We start from the raw sequence: 21252 nt of genomic DNA on the forward strand, positions 1-21252 counted from the left end.
GAGGTGTCTTTGGTGACCTTATATTACCAGCTCCAAGATAGCAGAATGCATAATAAACCTATCCATAAATTAACCCTGTTTGTGATGGTTGTTTTAGAATTTTAGTAAGCCCTTTGATCTCTAGGCTTGTTGCAGAGGACTGAAATCTGTTTCCTCTGTTTTCTGTAGATTCCAGGGTCACTGTGTTTTCTGTATCCCAGGGAGATCATGGGCTTCAGTGGAACTTGGACTCCTGATACCATATCTGACTTGGGCACCTGTAGAAAAATTGGATGCAGTCTAGCTTGTAAAATAAATAAATAACATAATAAATAATATCTTTTCATTTTGTAGTATATAACTGCAGTGCCACAGAGTTTAAATGTCTAAGTGGAGACCAATGTATCAGCACTTACTACCAGTGTGATGGTGTTTTTGACTGTAATGATCACTCAGATGAGACTGATTGCCGTAAGTATATTGATGCTGAAAGAAAGGCTTCAATTATTAGGTGATGCTTCTGAAAATTTTCTTTATCTGCCATATCAAATAATTGGCACTACTGTCCTTAAAACCTCAAAATTCTTTTTAGGGAAACTTGTCTATAAATCATTTTTCTGAGCAGAAATTTCAAACACAGTAGGTTCCAGCTCAAGAGTAGATTTTTCTGGCAAAGAGGAGAGTTTGCCTTCCTTTTTGGGTCTAATGTTTTGTTTTACTTGGCACTTCAGTCTCAGGGTTTAAAAGTAAAATTAAGAAATCTGTTCATCTAGAAAACTGAAAACCTTTATCCATGAGAATTAGATTGACATTTTTCCTTGAGTAATTTTTACATTTAAGTTAGTTAAAAGGTTGCATTGCAGGGCGGTGAAAACTAGTTTCAGCAAGTAATTTCATATTGCTTTGGTCATGTACATAGATATCAAAATACGTAGATATTAATATGTGCTTGCTCAAAATATAACAATAGTTGAATTGCCTTGTTCACCATATTATAAAGTAGGAGTTAAATTGGTGAGATTCTGAAATGTCATGTAGATTGACTGACTGTGATTCTATGGCCTAATCTAAAAGCAACACAGTTCTTAATAGTATTGTAACTACTTATGCAAGAGATGAACTGAACATAGTGATTTTGCTTCTCTGTCTAAAATTGAAACAGCTTCTGAACTGTTGAATGTCACTGTTTTAGCTACAAGACCACCAGGGATGTGCCACCAGAATGAATTCCAGTGTCAATCAGATGGCAACTGTGTTCCTGCTAACTGGGAATGTGATGGCCATCTTGACTGTGCAGATGGCTCAGATGAACATCATAGATGTCCTGCCAGGACCTGTCCTCCATCTCTTTTCCGCTGTGATAATGGCAACTGTGTCTATCGAGCATGGATCTGTGATGGTGATAATGACTGCAGGGATATGAGTGATGAGAGAGATTGTCCTACTCAACCCTTCCGGTGCCCCAGCTGGCAGTGGCAATGTCCAGGGCACAGTATCTGTGTGAATCTGAGCAAAGTATGTGATAATTCTGCCGATTGCCCTAATGGAGCTGATGAATCCCCATTGTGCAGTAAGTTACTGTTCAAGCATCTACTATAGCCTACTATGTGCTATGGCTTCAGAAAGAAATGAAATATTCAGCATGCTGTATTTAATGCAGCAATGTTTCTAGCAGAAATTGTAAGCATGCTGAAATTAGAACTCAAATTACTAAGTGGAACTTGCTTGCAGTGAAAGGAGACTACGAAGATCACCGATGAATTCATTAGCTATGTCCAATCTTGTGCTCTGAATTCAGATGTGACTTCCACTGTCTTCAATATAGGTTTTTATATAGCAATATGGGAATGCGCTTTGTGTTCCTGTGAACACATTCACTAAAGCATGGTATGCTTTAAGTTCAGATGAAATGTGATTCAGTCCTTAATATTTTCTTTTAAATTTCTAACTTCAAAAATCATGAAAAAAATCTAAAAGCTCACATGTAGCCAGAATTTGTATTTACATTGATTATGAACTGATTTAAGCATAATCTTTTTCTTTCTTTCCTTCTTCCCTCCTTCTTCTCTTTAATCAATGACATTCTCAGATGAACCCCAGCCAGGTATGATCATAAATGATTTTAAATTATTGTTTATTAATACAATTTTAGGTTTAGAGTGATACAGTAAATTTTTGTATATTTCTGTCTAGCTTTGAAAAATTTGTTGAATGCTTAGACAGCATTCTGTTTAGCATTCATTTAATGGGATTCAGTAGTACGTACTATGTTGTTACCTGTCTTCACGTGCATTGTGTGTGTTACATTTTGCATAAGGGCCTCAGTCCAGTCTCATGTTGCATAACTGATGATTGTGCAGTCATGTTTTAGCAGCAGTCTTCAGTTAGTAATGCAATTACAAAGTATTAAATTTAGCATAAGAAACTTTTGTTAACTATTTGCTAATTTCCTGCCCCAACCCCATTTCAGATCAGGAGAGCTGCTCTGACAATAATGCTGGCTGCACTCATGAATGTATTCAAGGACCCTTTGGAGCTCAGTGTACCTGTCCTATTGGATACCAGCTTGCAAATGACTCCAAGACATGTGAAGATATTAATGAATGTGACCCTCCCGGCTTTTGTAGTCAGCATTGTTACAATGAGAGAGGGTCTTTTAGGTGTTACTGTGATGAAGGATACATTCTAGAAACCAATGGGAAGACTTGTAAAGCAGCAGGTGAGGAACATTGATGTCAACCTAACAGTGTCTGGAAAATGTCCAGCTTTGCCATTTTCATATTGTTATCTTTTAAAAGAGCTGATGTAAACAGCCACTCAAAGTTGTTCATGGCAGATGACCTTCAGTATTAAAACTCTCAGCTGAGGGGTTAACTGGAAACTATTATTTCCTTGAAATAATATATTTAAATTAACCCTGGAATGGTCAAAAATAATATTCTGGAGAAAAGAAATGCCAGGCACCTGTAAGCCATAGGTTAAAATTTGCTCTTTATAAAGTTCAATGCTCAGAGTGTTTAAATCCCAGCCTTTCACAAGATTTGACCTAGTGCCTATGCCATACTTTGCTCATTTTTAAAGAGCAGATAACACTGACACAGCCTTAGTTGTCCATTTTTCTGTATCTATTACGTAGTACACTGACAGTACAGAGGAGCCACATACCCAGTGGAGTTTGTCACCACAGTTTTTCCTGGTTTAGGGATATACTCAGGTTGTGGAAGACTCTTACAATTTACCTGCAAATAAGTTTGGCCTTATAGGGAGTTTCTCATAGTTTGCTGTCTTTATGGTTGCTATTCAGTTGTTTTTCAGCAGCTTATCAGTGTAAACTGCTGCACAGCAATCTAACCACAGCAGCCTGTGGCTCTTCTGTAATCTCTTTATTCTCCTCCCTGGTCCCCATGCAGTCTGAAAGAGGGAGAAAAGAGCAGACTAGCTAAACAGGAGGAAAAGCCAGGCTGAGTAGAGTAACTGGTGGTACGAAGAACTTGGGGGTTTGAATCAGGACTGGTAGCTGAGAGTGGCTTATGGAGGAATAAGGGTTGGATGTCAGCAGCAAACTGGTTGGACAGTGGGGAAGAGGACCTGAGGTCCAGATGTGAGACTGGAAGGGGAATCTTGTAGAAAGAGTAAATGATGGAGAAAGGGTGGAGAAAAGCCAAGGTAGGTCCAAAAGTCAGGGTGACAGCCTGGATATAATAAAATAGCTTGGCCTGAGAATTGATTTGAATTTGTTCTTTCAATATGTATATCTAGATACAACAGCTTCGAGGCTATACAGCCATGCCAAATTAACTCAGTGTTTCTTTTTCTTACAGAATTACTGTTGGATAGCTTATTGGTTTATTTTAATTTCTTTTCATTTGACAGAGTCTGGGAATCTTCTTTTGCTGGTGGCAAGTCGTAACCAAATTGTTGTGGACAACATCACCTCTCAGTCACACAGTATTTATTCTCTGATTCGGGATGGGAGGAATATTGTGGCTATTGATTTTGATTCAGTCACAGATCGTATCTTTTGGTCTGATACAACACAGGATAAAATTTGGAGTGCTTTTCAAAATGGGACTGACCGAAAAATAGTAAGTTTTGCTGAATTATTCCTCTCTCTTTGTTGCAGAGAGAAAATGAAGACACTGTATCTCCAGTTAACAAAGGGGAAGAGGGAAATCCCAACATTGTAAGAAGAGAGATAACATAGACAAAGTGAAACAATTTTGTAGATACTAAGCCAGCCTTTCATATAGCTTTTTGAAAAAGAAAACTGAAGGCTTTCAAGAGGGACATTTTTAACATCAGGCTATAAGTGTATTTCATATTAGTAGATGCTAACTTTTTCAGTAGACCCACTGAAGTTAGTAGGAGTGTTTGGGTATATGCTTTGTCAGCACTTTGAATGTGTACATTGTGACTCATTTTGCCTAAGAGACCTAGAAAATGTTGGACATTTGGTTCCCCATTTTCCATATCTATAGAAATAGAAAGGGTAAAAATTTAATATCAATTAGTTTGTTCTCTCTCTTTCCTTTTTTTTTTTTTTTTTAAATTCTTGTTATTAAACAGGTGTTTGACAGTGGTGTCACCGTGACTGAAAGTATAGCGGTGGATTGGGTAGGTCGCAATCTTTACTGGACAGACTTTGTTCTGGAAACTATTGAAGTCTCTAAAATGGATGGGAGCCACAGGACTGTTCTGATTAGTGAAAATATAACAAACCCGAGGGGACTAGTATTAGATCCCAGAATTGAGTAAGATTTTATTTTTTATGTCTTGTTTTGAAAAGATGCATATTTTTGTGATGTAACAGTGTTAAAATTTAAGAAATGCCCAAACCGTATTGTAATTGTAAATGACAAGTGGAAGAGAAAACTTAAGACAATTTTTTAAAATAGTGTTGCAGAGTTGATATATTTAAAGTCATATGGTGATTATTTGTAATCTCTTGCTTTGTTTCACTGTAACAAGATGTTTTTTCCCTGTAAAATAGATTTTCCTACATTTGCTTCTTAGTTAAGAACTATTAATTCAAAATTTTGATGTATCGTTATCAGTTGGTGATACACCACAAACTTACCTACTTAACAGCAGAAGTAGGGAGGTGACAGTCCCCCGGTACTCTGCACTGGTGAGGCCACACCTTGAGTATTATGTCCAGTTTTGGGCACCTCAATACGAGAGAGATATCGAGGTGCTGGAGCAAGTGGAGAGGAGGGCAACGAAGCTGGTGAAGGGCCTGGAGAACAAATCCTATGAGGAGAGATTGAAGGAGCTGGGACTGTTTAGCTTGAGGAAGAGAAGGCTGAGGGGGAGACCTCATCACTCTCTACACCTACCTGAAAGGACATAGTAGAGAGGTTGGTGCTGGTCTCTTCTCACAGGTCATTAGTGACAGAACAAGGGGGAATGGCTTTAAACTGCAACAGGGGAGGTTTAGACTGGACATTAGGAAAAAATTTTTCACAGAAAGAGTGGTCAGACAGTGGAATAGGCTGCCCAGGGAGGTGGTGGAGTCACCATCCCTGGATGTGTTTAAGGGTCGTTTAGATGAGATGCTGGGGGATATGGTGTAGGGGAGAACTTTGTAGAGTAGGGCTGATGGTTGGACTCGATGATCCAAAGGGTCTTTTCCAACCTGAATGATTCTATGATTCTATGTAATATAATGTGGTATGCCTACCTGGGAAGGAACAAGTTCCTTCGTAGCTCCAAGTCTAAAATAACATTAATATCGTATAGATAATTATGAAAAATCACCTTCCCATTTCAGACAGCAAGTGGCATAGAATAAATGGAATGTTATGATTTGAACTGCTCATGTACAAACTTTTACTGTTTTTTGAGCTCTTCGGTGCCTTGAACTCTTTTTACTGCCAGGCATGTGGGGCTCTCTGGTTATAGTACTGTTAACTTTATCAATGCATGCTTGTAAAAGTACAAACCCATATCAAATTATTATTTAGCAACTGGAGAATCAGATTATGATCAACACTGAAAAACAGTGATAACAGTAGTTTCTAGGTACTGCTATTATTGACAAATGAAAACAGCAGTAGAAGTATTAAAAGAATTTTTAAAACAAAAATTATATTAGTATCTTAAGTGTATTGCTGAAATGAATAATTTCAGTATCATTGTGTAGGACTTTTCTTAAAAAGGTTGTTTCTATTTTTTGGTTAGTGAGTCTTCATGTAATGTTTCTTAAGAAGCAGCTAGGTTTTTTTTCAGATTGGTAACCACAAGTTACTTTTTTCAGTGCTCATGTAATGTTCTGGACTGACTGGGGCCAAAACCCTCGAATTGAAAAAGCCAGCATGGATGGCAAAATGCGAACAGTGATTATTAACAATAAAATTTACTGGCCCAATGGACTCTCCATTGATTACCCAAATAAACTTCTCTATTTTGCTGATGCTTATCTTGATTATATCGATTTTTGTGATTACAATGGAAACAACAGACGACAGGTGGTTGCAAGCGATCTGGTAAGACTTTAATAAGAAACTATTGTTTTCCCATGTCCTTGCTTATAGTACTTAAAAATGTATTTGCATTGTCATAGACTTGGATGTATTTTTCTTCAGAATACTTGGGTGAAACACATATGAAGTATTTTAGCTGCTTGCTACAGATGGAAAAAGAATTGCATATCCTATTCACAGTCTCTCAGGAGATCTTCAACAGAACCTGGAGTTGAGTGTAGACTTAGTGCTTTAGATCATTCTCATTTGTTCTGTCTGCATGCATAAAGACTAGAGGCGGTATCTGAAACTGCTGATACTAGCTGGTGCATTTGCTGTAGGCAAATACAGTACAAAAAAACTGGAAGAACTTTCCCCGGTGACCTTCCATGAGTGATTTTTGCTACTATTCTTGACAGCAGTGAAGGGTTTTGTGCTGCAAGGAGTTTCTGTGTGCAGGGCACTTCATGAAGACCATGGCTTTTACAGGCTATCTGGTAATGAAGTGCTGCTGGCAGCTTGTAGCAGTGTCCCTGTACCAGCGCAATAGTTCAGATGTTCAGTTGGTACATGTAAGCTGGTATAAATAACCACATTATATTTTCAAGAATTGAACCTTGGGATTTTATTTTTGGCTAGAAAGACAATTCTTCTGAAATAGGAGCCAGTGCAGTCTTTCTTGCCCCACTCCTAGTTTTCTGAAATTTAGATAAGCCACCTTCTTCAAACCTCTGGTAAATTATCAGAGATGCAAGGTCTTGACAGGTCCATAACTCTCACTTGAAATTTCCTATTATGCCCTTGAAAATCTACAGTTAGGTTTTTATCTGTTGGTTCTCTGTGTTCTGCCTTAGACTGTGTCCTGATTTAGCTAGGATAGGGTTAAGTTTCCCCAGCAGCAGGGCGGGGGAAGCTCTAGCCGGGTTATTCAATACCATGCTGAAGTCACCTCCTGGCGCCCAAGCGCGGGAGGATCTGTGAACACGTGTGTTATGCGATCTCTCTGCTCTCACTGCTGTATCGGTAGATATCTTGCTCTGTTCATTGTTATTACTGTTACTGTTATTGTTATTGTTATTGTTTGTTTTGTTGCTGTTGCACTGTTGTATTAAACCTCTCCTTATCTCAGCCCCGGGGCCATGTATTTCACTCCCTTTGTGGGGGAGGGGCAGCGGCCGCATGGTCTTGAACCCCGGCAGGAACTAAACCACCACAAACTGCTTTGTTAATTCCTCATGCTGTACATCTCACAGGGTCTATTTAGCATTTAATTTTTTAAAAAATATGTGTTTCTCCCATAATCAATGTCTTGTTTTCAGACAATAGATTATATTTCATGTTCTTTTTCTGAAAAATATCTTTTGATGCTGCTTTTTTCTTGGTTTTTTTTTTTTTTTTATTTTATGCTCAGCTCTGTTGTTACTTCATTGCAAGCTTTACATATGCAAATCTCCAGAACTAAATTGATAAACATCCTTGCCTTTTAGATATTGCAGCATCCACATGCTCTAACTGTATTTGAAGATTTTGTGTACTGGAGCGACCGCTATACTAATCGAGTAATTCGAGCCAATAAATGGCATGGAGGAAACCAGACAGTTATGATTTATAACATTCACCAGCCATTGGGGCTTGTGGCAGTCCATCCTGTAAAGCAACCTAATGGTAAGCTCAGCAAAACAACTTTGGTAATTACAAAAATAAGCCATGCAATAATGTCATGCATAGGCACTCCTGGTATCAGTCTTGTCAGCAAATGGCCTGTGTTAAAACAAGCAAATAATTCATCCTATTAACTTGCAACTGAAGGTCATTTCAGCCTGTCCAACCTGCTGAACCAGTCTGTCCTAGGTAACCTAGGCAGCATGTAAGCATAATGACTAGCCCAAAAGAATAATAGGGAACTAGTATATGCCATTTTCTTGCACTTTGTTTTTGAATGTTTTTATAAGCAAATTGAAGCATTTTTGGAAAGCATTTTAATTTTAAAAATTTGTCTCTCTGGCATACCAGACTCAGTTCCGTGTATGTTAATACTATTGTTCTTTTAGACAAGATTACTGTCATCAACCTTCTCTGAAAGCCCTTTTGCATTGTTTTACTTAATGAAATAATAATAATAATAAATAACCCCCTTCATTGCATTCAAGATTCCCTCTGAGATCATGTGCAGGTAATCTTTTGCAGCTGAAAGACTGTAAAAAAAAATATTTTTTTGGTTCTTTGTTAGGTAAAGTTATCTTCCAAATCAGACTTTTCGTCATTTCATGGCATGACTTTAAGAGTGGGAAATATATTGACATGAACGTTGTCTTTCATTTTCTGCTATATTTCTTGTGTATGGAATGTTTCTTATTAATAAATATTACAATTACTTTTCTTTTTACCTTGAAAACTTTCATACAGGGGAGGGCAGACACTGTAAGACTCTAGTAATTTCAGTGCTATATTTGTTTTGGAACGAAACCTTCCTCAATCATGTTCAGAGCTAAAGCCACTTAGCATGCTCACTGCAAATTGTTTAGTCACCAGAGGTTGCCATTAATTTGTACATCATAGTTCTGGTTTAAGAGGTTTTATTTTGCAAACCAGGGTTTAAAAAACTTTCTACCACTGGTGGAGAAAATTGTTTACTTTTCTTCATTGTATTAAATTAGTACATTTTGTGATTTTTTTTTTTTATGTGGCCAGACAGAGAAGAAGGAAATAAAGCACTTGCAAAATAGCAAAACATGCTGATGTTTACAAATGAAGAAATAATTATTTGCTGATTGAAATTCAAGATGCAGTATTAAAACTGTCATCCACTCTCCTTTTTTGTAAATCATTAGGTCTTATACCAACTAGAGTTTAGATTTGTTATGCTGATAGGATGAATAATTTTCTTACAGTTTGAGTTCTGAGTTTATGCTGTTGTTTTATTGTCGTCTTGTTATTTTATTTTCAGTTCTTATTAGGAACAACTGTGTTGTTTCCTGGAACTTCCAGGCCTGCTGCAATTGCTAAGGATATACTCAAAATCTGATTTTAATTTTCTTATAAAGATGTCTCATCCTGAGAAATCCTCTTTAGTAGCAAGTTTGTGGAAGTAATCTAAATGGTTGAATTTTAGTGTATAATAATAATAATAGCAATCAGTAGAGACCTTCTTCACTGTCTTTTATACATTTTACAAGCTCAGACTGACAGTTTCAAAGTGATCCAAGAAATTATGCATTGAACTCCCACTACCTTTGAATGAGATGTAGGCAACTTTAGTTTTCTCCAAGAAACTTCAGTAAATAATTTAAATCCCCCATCTAGAAAGGTTATAATGATTAAAGACTGAAAATTCCTCAGGCCTCCTGGTGCAGGTAAGAAAAGTTTGAAAAAGAGTTTGAAAGATTTTCTGTGATGCAGAAAAATTGAAAAAGACCCCTGTGATAGTAGCACTGATTTCACATGAAAAATTATATCCTATTACAAGTGTATTGTATTGCTTGTGGTTCTTGGAAATAATTTTTTAATTTTAAGAAAATAGCAAAACTCATTAAGTGCTGGGTTGATATTATCAGTAGCAATGAGATTGAATATTCTTTCCAGTCGCTAATGTTCTTACAGTTGCTAATACTTTCTTTTTTCTTATCAGGTATCAATTCTTGTGCATCGTCCCCCTGTAGCCACCTCTGCTTGCTTTCTTCATCAGGACAGCTTTTTTTTTCCTGTGCTTGTCCTTCAGGATGGATACTTTCTCCTGATAACAGGAACTGCATGAGAGGTAGGGCAGTAATAAGGAGAGATGAAAAAAAAAGACCTGACACTGTCAAATCCATCCATTTGTCAGGCAAAAAGCATACTTCATATTTGTGAGCTGGTGCTCATGAAATCAAAATCTGGGGCCATTCCAGGCAGACTTCATTTAGGATGCATGGAATGTACTTGGCCTAAAGGTTTGGAGCCAGGTTCTGGAAGGACCTCAGAGATTCAGATGCTTCATTTGGGGTAAATGGATGAACTCTTTTTTTTTTTTTTTTTTCCCCCACTTTAAATAAGCCACGTTTTAAAATTTCTTGACACATTGAATGTTTTGCTGTTGGAATACATCTGGAAGGAACTTAGTATCAGTTAAAAATGAAAACATACTCTGGCAGAATGTTGTCCTTCTTATTATAAATATTCAGCCTGAAAACCTGTTTTTAAGAGTTGCAATTGTAAGAAAGTCAGCATGCAGGACTAGAAGTGACTTTCTTGGTCACTCAAATCTGTTTCCTTCTTGTCCTTGACTACCATATCATATGTCTCCTTTCACCAGTCAAGCTCCAGTTTAAGATGAATTTAGTTTCTTGCCCCTAAAACTCACTGAACCTCACAATTTTGATATTTGGAAACCTTCTGATTTTCTGTTCAAATACAGTCTTTCCCCAGTTTATACTCATTTCTTATGCCATTTTTGTTCATTAGGGTAAATAACATCAGTAGTTCTTCATTCCTGGTATATATTCTGTTGTATAAATTTGAAGCAACTATCACTTTCTTTCTCAGCCTGTATTTTGCTAAGAAGTAAGTCACAATCTTCTGGTTCCATCTGATCAGGAGAGATGCTCTCCCTGTTCCTCACCACTCTCTTCAGCTTGTCTGAAATAATGCATTTTGGAATTCAGATAAAAATTTCACAGCTTGAACTTTTTCCCTCCCCAGTATAAAAAATTAGTATGCCAAATGCAGGAGGTCTAGAAACACAGCCTAAAATGACAGATGCTACAGGTGATGCAGCTGTATCAGAGAGAACCTTTGCAAACAAAACTTCATATCAAAAAGTACCACTGAACTTTCTTTGAACAGTCCACAGACCTCAATGATTTGTAAAAATATTTTAGCCAAATAATTAAAAAAAAAAAGTCATAAAAATTCAAATTACTGGCAGGTGGTTTGTGACCAGAAATTTGACCAGATTAATTCTGTCAGATGAAGCATTCATTATTAATTTTTCCATCAGTTGTACAGATATAAAGTGTGCTTTGGTGCCTTCCTAATAAGGAAGCTTCAAATCACTGAAATTTATGTAGAAATTATCTTTGGGATGAGCTAACACTAGAAATCTCTTGTCAGTCATAAGACCCTTTTAAAACTATGTAAATTTTAAAAGCCAGGTCACACTCTTTTCCTGCTTGATACTTAGAAGTGTGTTCTGTAAAGAGCTGTATGCATTCATGTTTTTCTTAGCAGTAAGAGCATTACCAATTTATACAATCTGAAATGAAGTGCAAGTTTGTTTAATCTCTTAAAAAGAGAGTTTCTTTTAGAAACCTGTACCGGTTTTAGTATGTGCAGGCTTATAGAGGGAGTATGATGACAGAAATGGAACATGGCAGTGATGAAGCACATGCATGTGTGGAGGTTGACCCAGTTCTGCCACTGAATCAAGCTATTCATAATTCTTATCTTTATTTCCCACGTGTTGCAAAGTTCCCTGTGTCTACTTAGGTACAGCTATGACCCTTTTATAAATTACATAATTGCTCAATATAAATTGTGTAAGAAAGTAATAGAAATATCCTTCTGTGAAGCACAATTCTTTTAAACTATGGGCTTATTTTTTCTTTTTAGATTGAATTTATACATTTAAAATGGTATGTAAAAAACATCTATAGATTCTGGAAACTTTTTAAAATGTATTTGCTGAAGGTCAACACATCAGAAAGAGTTACTTAAAAATATGCTGATTCCTGTCATGGTAAAAGATTTTAATTACTGCTGATGATAACAAAGAAATAGACATTTGTCATTTCTTTTATAATATTTACTATTATCCTCATCCTTGCTGTCATTGTTTACTTTAATAGGCCAGCACAAACTTTCAGAGGAAATATTAAACTGAGCTGCATGCATTTGGTTGCCTGGTGTCTCTGCAAAACAATGATATTGCTGATCTCTGCCTAGTTCGCATATCAAATGCTGCTAACTTCATGTTGATGGAAAGGCATTGATTCTAGGATTGCACTATTTCTAGTTTTACATAAGATGAAGAATGCTAATATTATAAGATTGCCTTTGCACTTATTTTACTTTAAACTGCATTTCAGGTTGATGTTAAAGATGGTAATGTAGCAAGCTGGCATGGAAACAAAGCAAGGACCCTGTATATTAAAATATTGTATTAATATGGTAAATTTGCATATTTAATATAACAGTACATGAATTTTATATGGATTATCATTTTTCATGTAAACCTGTGTTAAGTTTAAATATTGCAGAAGTTATATTAATGTCTGATGAAACTACACAGATTTAAGATCTGTATAGCTCAGCAAATTTGCTCTGTTGTCCATTATACGAATGAGAAATAATCATTTGCATAGGTCTTAAAATTAAATGAAGTAATCAGCAAAAAATTTTCTGTAGAATATAGTTGGTTTAAATGAGACTGTTGAACTTGTAAAATGCAAACAGTCTAGCCTAGAGAATTCACATATCTGTATTTCAGCAAGATTCAGTAGTGTTGTGTACAGTTAGAAAGGGAATGATGACTCCAGGGTCTTGTATGCATTGGAACAATTTCACATGAATTTAGCTGTTCTTTGCAAATGTTTTATAGAAGAACTCTGGCATGCCACATTCTTAAGGGGGGAAAAAAAAAAAATGGAAGAAGTCCAAGAATTTCACAGGCAGAGATATGCCTTCAGGCAATTATTTGCCAAAATGTGATTTTTGTGCTGAGACAAACGATATCTAAGCTTATGTCAAATTTGAGAAATAGTTCCAGCTTGCCAGAGAGATGTATGGAGAATAATTTTTGAGATGTGCAATGATGCTGTGATTTGTGGTTTTTCATGTCAAAATTTTCACTGCAAAATTTATATAAATGTATTAAGCAGCCAGTGAAGAAAATCAAAACAAAACAAGTCTTTGATCTATAAGAGGAAATGGGTTACACTACCTTCTGTGCAGCAGCAGCTCAGTTTCCTATCAAGTGGTAGCTTGTGCCTATGGAGAGAAGGGTCTAGAATTTGTTCTCCAAAGGCAAAAGCACAAGGAAGAGGGGAATTGGTGTTCAGGAGATTCTCTTCCCCTGCTTCCTAGTAGATGAGAAATGAAGTTGCTGACTCACACTCTACAGGTCTCCAGTGCATTTTCTCAGATCACCTGACTAGATGTCCTTTGTTAATAAGATTTAAGCGTAAGGGTACAAGTTTACCTAAAAGTAAATATACCACAACAGAGTGTGTCTACTCCCTTGGAGATAAAACAAGAAAACACAGTACTGCAGTTATATTTAATAATAAAGATCAGCAATTGCTGCTGTGACATGTACCTTGCCTGTGAGGCCTTCTCATTAGGTGTTAGAACCCATCTCAGGCATGTCCTGGAGAGCCCTCAGAGATTTGTCCTGCTGGTTGCCACTCTCAGAGATTTGAAAAAGTTACTCAGAGCAGCTACGTGAATATTCTTCTTCCCTTGGCCAGCAATGAGTGATCCTGCTTTATTTAATTCCTCCTTCTCAGAATTTGCTTGCACATGCATTGTGATTGCACAGGACTGAAACTTTAAATGTTACAATAATTAAAATAATGGATAACCTCACTCCTAGTGAGGGAACAAACTTATAGGTAAGCGGTTGCAAAACATCACTGGTGACATTCAGCCATTCTCAGCATCAGGGAACTTATGGGTGGGAGAGGGGAGGCATATCATAGTGCCATTTTTGTGATCAGAAACAACTCTGAATTACATTATATGTTTTCACAGTTGAACACCCTTTCCTTATTGCTGTAAGAGATAATATAATTTATGGAATTTCTCTGAACCCTGAGGAGAAAACAAATGATGCTATGGTTCCAATAGCAGGAGTTCAGAATGGTGTTGATGTTGACTTTGATGACTCTGAACAGATGATTTATTGGGTTGAAAATCCGGTAAGTTAGTATTTGTGTTCAAAGTGTGCACTAAAATAAGACTTTTTATTTTAAAATAATGTTTTTGACTGAAATATATTAGCATTGCAGGTAAGAATTTTGATAAATATAACTGAAAGGAATGAAAGGGGTTTTTTTTGTATTTTGGGGTTTTTTTTTTGCCCCCTAGGATAAGATAAAGAAGCTTCATCTCTTTTGTAAATTAGATTTCATCTTTGTCAACTGAAATATTTGATCAGTGCTATTTCTGCTTCAGCTAGACACATGAACATGAAATATCAGAAAGCATTGACAGAACCATACTCTCAGCCCCCATTTGCTGTAGTCCACTCTTTCTCCTCTCTCTTGACTTAGGTCTTAATTCTCAAACACAGCCAGAACACTTCTCCATGGGAGCTGTACATTGAACACAGTGGCACTAAAAATTAGAATGAAAATACATGCATCTAGTCTGAGCACTTAATGAAGTCACATAGTAGAGGGTCATCTTTTTCTTTAAACAGTAGAAAATGGTTCCAAAGTCACAACAATTTCCAGGTGGCCCATATGGGGCTTATAGATCTAAAAAATAATTTGAACTAGTTTTTAATAGTTGATTATAATTGTTTGACTAAGCATTTTTAATGCTTGTTCTGAACTAAGAAACGATATGTGTTCCCTAAAGCTGACGCCACAAAAAAATTCCCAATTTTTGCAGGATGGAGACTTAAAAAAACCCAAACCTGTGACAGTCTGGGAGATGTATGTGGTAGGGAAACTGTTGATTCAGCAATATGTGTTCACTCTTGGAAACTTAAAAGCAATTATTTTTTCAAGAAAAGCAGTGCTTAGGTCCTGGAAAAATGTAATTGTAGATAAGGAGACTTCCATAGTTGTGTTTTACAGAAACAATTCATACTAACTTGTTACCTTTCTTTCACACAAGATTTATGGGGTTTTTTCACTACCCAGTTCCCTTACATTTTGCAAGTTTGAAGTAAAAATAAGTTTAAAAGTCACTCATTTTAAAGCCTTTTCTGTGTCACTCATAATTTATTTAATTATTTATTCGTTTAAAGTTAGAATACTTAATTCCCAGGAAGTATTTAAAAAGACCTATTTAAGCAAACCTTTGCCCAGGGAACTAGATAAATACTCTGGAATCTATTTGAACTGCCTTGCAGTCTGAAAAAATGTTCTTGACAAATCTCAGCCAGCAGATACAGCTGACATTCACAAGAGGTTGAACAGTTCTGTAGGTCATGGGCTGATACATCCATTAACAGAGCTGACAAGTGAGATGCCAGGTGACTCTGCAGGTTGAGTGTGGATGAGTGCTGTATTTCAGCTGGGTATTCAGCTGTAAGTTATAAGTTATCATTTCAAGTGTTACCCTTACGAAGAAACCTGCAAGGATAATTAGTCTTGATTCTTGCTGTTACAGTTTACAAAAAATGTGGTGGTTCTTAAATATTTATGCATGGAGAGAACACTATTTTCGTTTACTAGATTTCAGGTATATTTAAGATGGTTAAATGGGGTATCCTGGTAAAAATCTTTTGATAATGAAATACAAATTACAGAGTGTGACTGTATATAGCTTAAATATATACAGTTCAACCTTATAAAATATAGTAGTTTTATTTCTGTCAATCAGGTTTTGGTTGGTGAACAGTAATGTCTCTCCACACTAGATAATTATGATTTACAATAATATTTTAACCATGTTTATGCATTGACCATATACAAATACATTTCCCTCTACTGGATTTTCATTTTCCTAAGAAAAGATTGTAATATAAAGTAAGTGCTCATGTGGTTGGAATAGAACGGTGTTTTCTGCTCTTGACATTTTTTCACTTTTGTTATCTTTTTTCCCAAGGGTGAAATTCACAGAGTGAGGTCAGATGGAGCCAACAGGACAGTTTTTGCTCCAGCAGCTGTTATTGGTGCTCCTATTGGTCTGGCATTGGACTGGATATCTGCAAACCTGTATTACAGTAACCCAGGGACACAGTCAATTGAGGTAGTTATTTAAGAGGGATAATTGGAAAGTAAGAGCCTAGAATTTTCACTACAATGTATACACAGTGAAATTAGTAATACTTTTTTTAGTGAAAAACTGAAATCAGATTTATTTTAAAATGCAAACAATCTGTAGAAAAATACTTTACAAACTTGAAGATACAAACCTAAATGTGAGCATAGTCAAAAAGATTGAAAGCACTATATATCCTGGGAACTTTGTGCATAGATTTCCTCCCCGCCTGCCTCCCTTCAAGTCATTAGGCTTCTGTTGTTTGACACACAACCTCTCTGATCACTAGAGTTACTATTATTATTACCGTTCTCACTTGAAATCAGTTATCCCAATGCAGTGCCTCTCACAGTAGAGGAATATTGCCATCAAATGCAGTAAGATCCACTCCCAAGTGCTTTGGTATCATATTATGTAGCTTTCTGGAGACTAGCAGTCTGATGGTGTGTGAAGGATAAAAATGCTACTTAGTATAGGGAAATAGAGGATAAGCAATATGTAATAATACAGTAATTACTGTGAATAAGCCCACTAATGTTCTTGTTTCAAAATATGAATACATACTATTAAATTAAAAGGCAACTAATTTAAACAAATAAAATTGAATACTTTCTAAATCAGCATTCCATCAACCTGTTCAACCTGTAATATTTCAAGATCTTATGGAAGCTGAAGGATTAACTATTTTTATACCTAGGATGCTTAGTTGTTAACACAAGCAGGTTCTGAGCTGCAAGCAGCTCATTCAAAGGGTGCATGTTAGAGAAAGGAGATGGTTAGAGTACAGAAAAATGTGCTTTCTCTTCATAGTATTTGAGAGAGTCTTCTGCAATTTCAGCTCCCTGTGGATTTAGGCTTCCTTCCTTTAATTTGAAAATCTATCATAAGTTCTATATTACATGCTCTGATGAGTTCAATGTTTGCATAGGTCCTGAAGCTGCATGGTGACGTAATGTACAGGAAAACACTGATTACCAATGATGGCACCTCTCTGGGAGCTGGCACACCGATTGGTTTGACAGTTGATCCAGCAAGAGGGTAAATTTCCAAAATTGCTGTTGTCTTTGCACACGACTATATTTTCCACATTTTTCTTGATTTTTAGGGTCTTCAGCTTCCATCCTGGATTTGACATGGTTTTGTTTTTTTCATATTTGTGCAGAATTTATTTACCTTTTTTAAGCCCTAGAAAATTGTTTCATGTCTTCATAAACTGTTGCGTAGATATTCATTCTCCTTAACTTACCATATAATTATATGGTATTTTTTTTAATTAAAAAGGATCTCAGAATATTATGATTGTGAAAAAAATGGGAACCGAGAGTACACAGAACTCTAAAGTCTTTCTTTATAATGTCTTGTGATGGCTCTCTTGAGGCCTATCTGTCGTAGAAAGACACACTACATGGGAAGACTGTCACATGTTAAATAGCACACCACTAAATACAATTTTACTACTTTCTCCCCAAAAGAGCTGTAATTTGCTTTTTTCCAACAGAGTACTCAAAATTGCAATATGATGCCTTCAAAAAAAAAAAAAACCAAACCAAAACCACAGTGTTCCATAGGACCATATTAATAATGAGACAGTTCTGCTGGTGACTTGGCAGGCTTTCAGATGAATTGATGCCTGACTTTTTGTCCCTAGCCATGAGTCTGGCAGCCATGTGCCCTAGGTGTTCTTCAGCAACTGAGGCCAAAGTGGTGCACATATTCCCCAGAGCCAGATAATGGAATTCTGTTTCATATAGATTTTTTTTTAACTTGTAGTTTTAATTCCAAATTGAAACCAAACTCACTGCTGAAACCTTGCAGCCATGTGTGAAAAAAAAAAAAATTAAAAATTACTCTTCTGCTTTCTTGTCCTAATACTCTACTGAGTTTACCTGCTGATGGTGTTGTGGGATGATACGGGGGAGTTTATGGATTTCTAAAAATTACTTAATAGGCATTGTTCTCTTTTCCGAGAGAAACAGGCATTTTTCTTTTTCAAGAGAACAAGATTTTTTCTCTTTTTTCAAACAAGATCTCTTTTTCATTGTGGCCTGGTTCAAAGTGATCTCTGTTCAGCATGTACTGAAGTATTTGGCTGACGAAGGAGATGGATTTAAGCATATGCCAAGTGACTCTGGTCCATTGATGTCTGTTACCAGCTTTGCTAACAGATGTGATAATTTGTGTTACAGGAAGCTGTACTGGACAGACCAAGGAACTGACACTGGAGTCCCAGCAAAGATTGCCAGTGCAAACATGGATGGATCAGGCATACAAACTCTCTTCACTGGCAACCTTGACCATGTAGAGTTCATTACCATTGACATTAAGGAACAAAAATTGTACTGGGCTGTCACAAGCACAGGAGTGGTAAGAGATATATTTTTAAGAATAGCTTTTTTACCTGTTCCCCTATCTCTGCATCTGTGGTTCACATGAGTAATTCAGTTACTGGGAGCTGCCAGATTGAGCAAAATCCAAATAACTGTTGTTACTAATTACCATTAAAAATATATGATGAATTTGAATGAAAACCCAAAAATCATTATCGGAATCCTGCTGACCCTTTCCTTCCTACCTTGTACATAAAGATCTCATGCATGAAGAGTTTTTGGCAGCATATGTTGCATTTTAATTTTGTATTGTAACCTTGAACTTCTATTATAAAAAATGTAATATTAAGCTTTAAACTGATTTCTTAGATTGAGAAAGGCAATGTGGATGGTACAAATCGTGTGACTCTGGTGGTTCATCTTTCTCATCCATGGGGAATTGCTGTGTATGATACCTTTCTGTACTATACTGATCGAGATTATGAAGTTATTGAACGAGTTGACAAGTCCACTGGAGCAAACAAAGTAGTACTGAGAGATAATGTCCCAAGACTGAAGTGCCTACGTGTGTATTACAGAGACAGTGAGTATTTGCTAAAGAGGTGTTTCAGGATATCCAACTTGTGGAAACTTGAACTTCCCTCAGACAGAATGCATACTCTTTCAAAGGAAATGGTTGATTTAGGCTTTCAGGAAAAGTGTCAGAAGCATTTTACCTGGTTTTGGTAAAGAGATATTCTGCCTTACAGTTAAAGCATCTAATTGGCACATGTAGTTTTACTAAAATGTTATCAATGTGATATTGACTAAATAACAATTTTTTGTTACTTTGGCTTCAAATTTATATGTCAATTTTATCTGATTTTTGGCCCCATTGATCTTAGATGGAGAGAAACCAGCAAATTCATTGCTAACACTTATGGGCTAAAATGTACAGTGATTAAGATCTTTATTTTTGTCAGCTGTTTTTTAATACTATTGCAAGTATATGAATTTGGTTATATAGCCGTGGGAATTTGTGAAGTTCAGATTTTTGTCTTGCCATGTGTGTCTTTCACAGATTCTGCTGGTTCCTCAAATGGCTGCAGTAATAATATTGGAGTTTGCCAACAGCTTTGCCTGCCTGTACCTGGGGGATTATTCTCCTGTGCCTGTGCTACTGGCTTTCAGCTAAATCCTGATAACAGAACCTGTTCCCCGTACAGTTCATTTGTAATTGTTTCTATGCTTTCTGCAATTAAAGGATTTAGTTTAGAGACATCTGATCACTCTGAAGCCATGGTACCACTGGCAGGAAGAGGTATGTGAGTATTATAGTAGGAAAAAAACCTTATAATGCCTAATATTTTGGCATTTCTTGCTGGCATAGCAGGTGTTTTAAGTAAGTTAGTTTATATGAAAGATAAATAATTATTACTTTTCAAAATATTTCAGGACGAAATGCACTTCACGTGGATGTTCACATGCCTTCTGGTTTCATTTACTGGTGTGACTTCAGTAGCACAGTTTCTTCTCAGAACGCAATACGTAAAATTAAACCTGATGGTTCTTATTTTAGAAATGTTGTTACAAATGGAATAGGACGAAATGGAATCCGTGGCATTGCAATTGACTGGGTAGCAGGTAAGCATAGCTGAATTTAGAAGAATGTTATTCTTCACAGATTGTAAAATTTTTAGACTAACATAAGCAGATCCTAGTGGAACTATTTTGAATGGAAATCCTATGAATCTAATTTGTATGTCTGTGGACTGACTTTAAAACAAGAGGAAGTAGTGAATGGCTCCTATGTTTATATATATGTGTAAAAATAAAGTTTATCACAGCATATGTATTGCACCTTTTCTCTCATGATGCTTTCATATTTGTCTTAGGTCTCTTTTCTTGTCTGAGCCTTCATAAGTAGCTGTTATCCAGTGTACTACTATACTTTACTACCATAGTGAAAAACATGTACCAGAGAAGAGTGCACAAATGTTGTCTGATGACAATGTTAATAAGAAAGAAGGACCCTTCATCTACCCTCAGATTGCTGTGTACAAATCCTATAAATTATAATGAAAAGTAAAGAAAACAAAAGAAACACTTTATCTTTGAACTTTAATCTCCCCACTTGCACTTCCTGGTCCTATTTAAACATATTAGATATTAATTAAAATATTAACTCTTCAGAAAGTGTTCATCAACTCTTAAGTGTCTGACTGTTGCCATTAATACCTTTATTTTATATGTATACACACTATATGTATGTTTTGCAAAAGTTCTTCTGTTGATTGATTGGCTTGTTGGGATTAGTTTTAGAGTAGTCATCTGCTGTATACACTTAATTTAGTTACTGTATACAGTGCTATACTGCAACATGGATTTTATAGTTGTGTGTTGTAAAAGCTAAAGGGATAAGAGTATGGAAGGGCAAGCCAAAGGCTTAGATTAAAAAAAAAAAGAAGTACGCCTAAAGAACAACTGCAGTTAATGCACTTTTGATCTTATACCACTGATTTTCCACATGACAATCAATGAGAATTTAGAAGTTAATTGACTATTGTCAGTTTGGGTGTCGTCTTTCTAATTCTTCA

At 36.2% G+C, this 21252-nt stretch overlaps 1 protein-coding gene across 1 annotated transcript in view; it reads left to right on the top strand.

Moving 5' to 3' along the window:
• The window catches only part of LRP2 (LDL receptor related protein 2), a 127495-nt gene that overhangs the window by 54999 nt on the left and 51244 nt on the right, over positions 1-21252 (top strand). The window contains exons 24-38 of the mRNA XM_074873296.1: positions 334-450; positions 1172-1549; positions 2450-2698; positions 3853-4064; positions 4546-4730; positions 6236-6464; positions 7928-8105; positions 10069-10197; positions 14166-14332; positions 16194-16337; positions 17278-17387; positions 18536-18713; positions 19046-19259; positions 19737-19976; positions 20111-20299. Coding sequence (XP_074729397.1) covers positions 334-450; positions 1172-1549; positions 2450-2698; positions 3853-4064; positions 4546-4730; positions 6236-6464; positions 7928-8105; positions 10069-10197; positions 14166-14332; positions 16194-16337; positions 17278-17387; positions 18536-18713; positions 19046-19259; positions 19737-19976; positions 20111-20299 — 2919 coding nt within the window. The remainder of the gene's footprint in view (positions 1-333; positions 451-1171; positions 1550-2449; positions 2699-3852; positions 4065-4545; positions 4731-6235; positions 6465-7927; positions 8106-10068; positions 10198-14165; positions 14333-16193; positions 16338-17277; positions 17388-18535; positions 18714-19045; positions 19260-19736; positions 19977-20110; positions 20300-21252) is intronic.

The sequence above is a fragment of the Strix uralensis genome, chromosome 6 (assembly GCF_047716275.1).
Source record: "Strix uralensis isolate ZFMK-TIS-50842 chromosome 6, bStrUra1, whole genome shotgun sequence".
Classification (NCBI taxonomy): Eukaryota; Metazoa; Chordata; class Aves; order Strigiformes; family Strigidae; genus Strix; species Strix uralensis.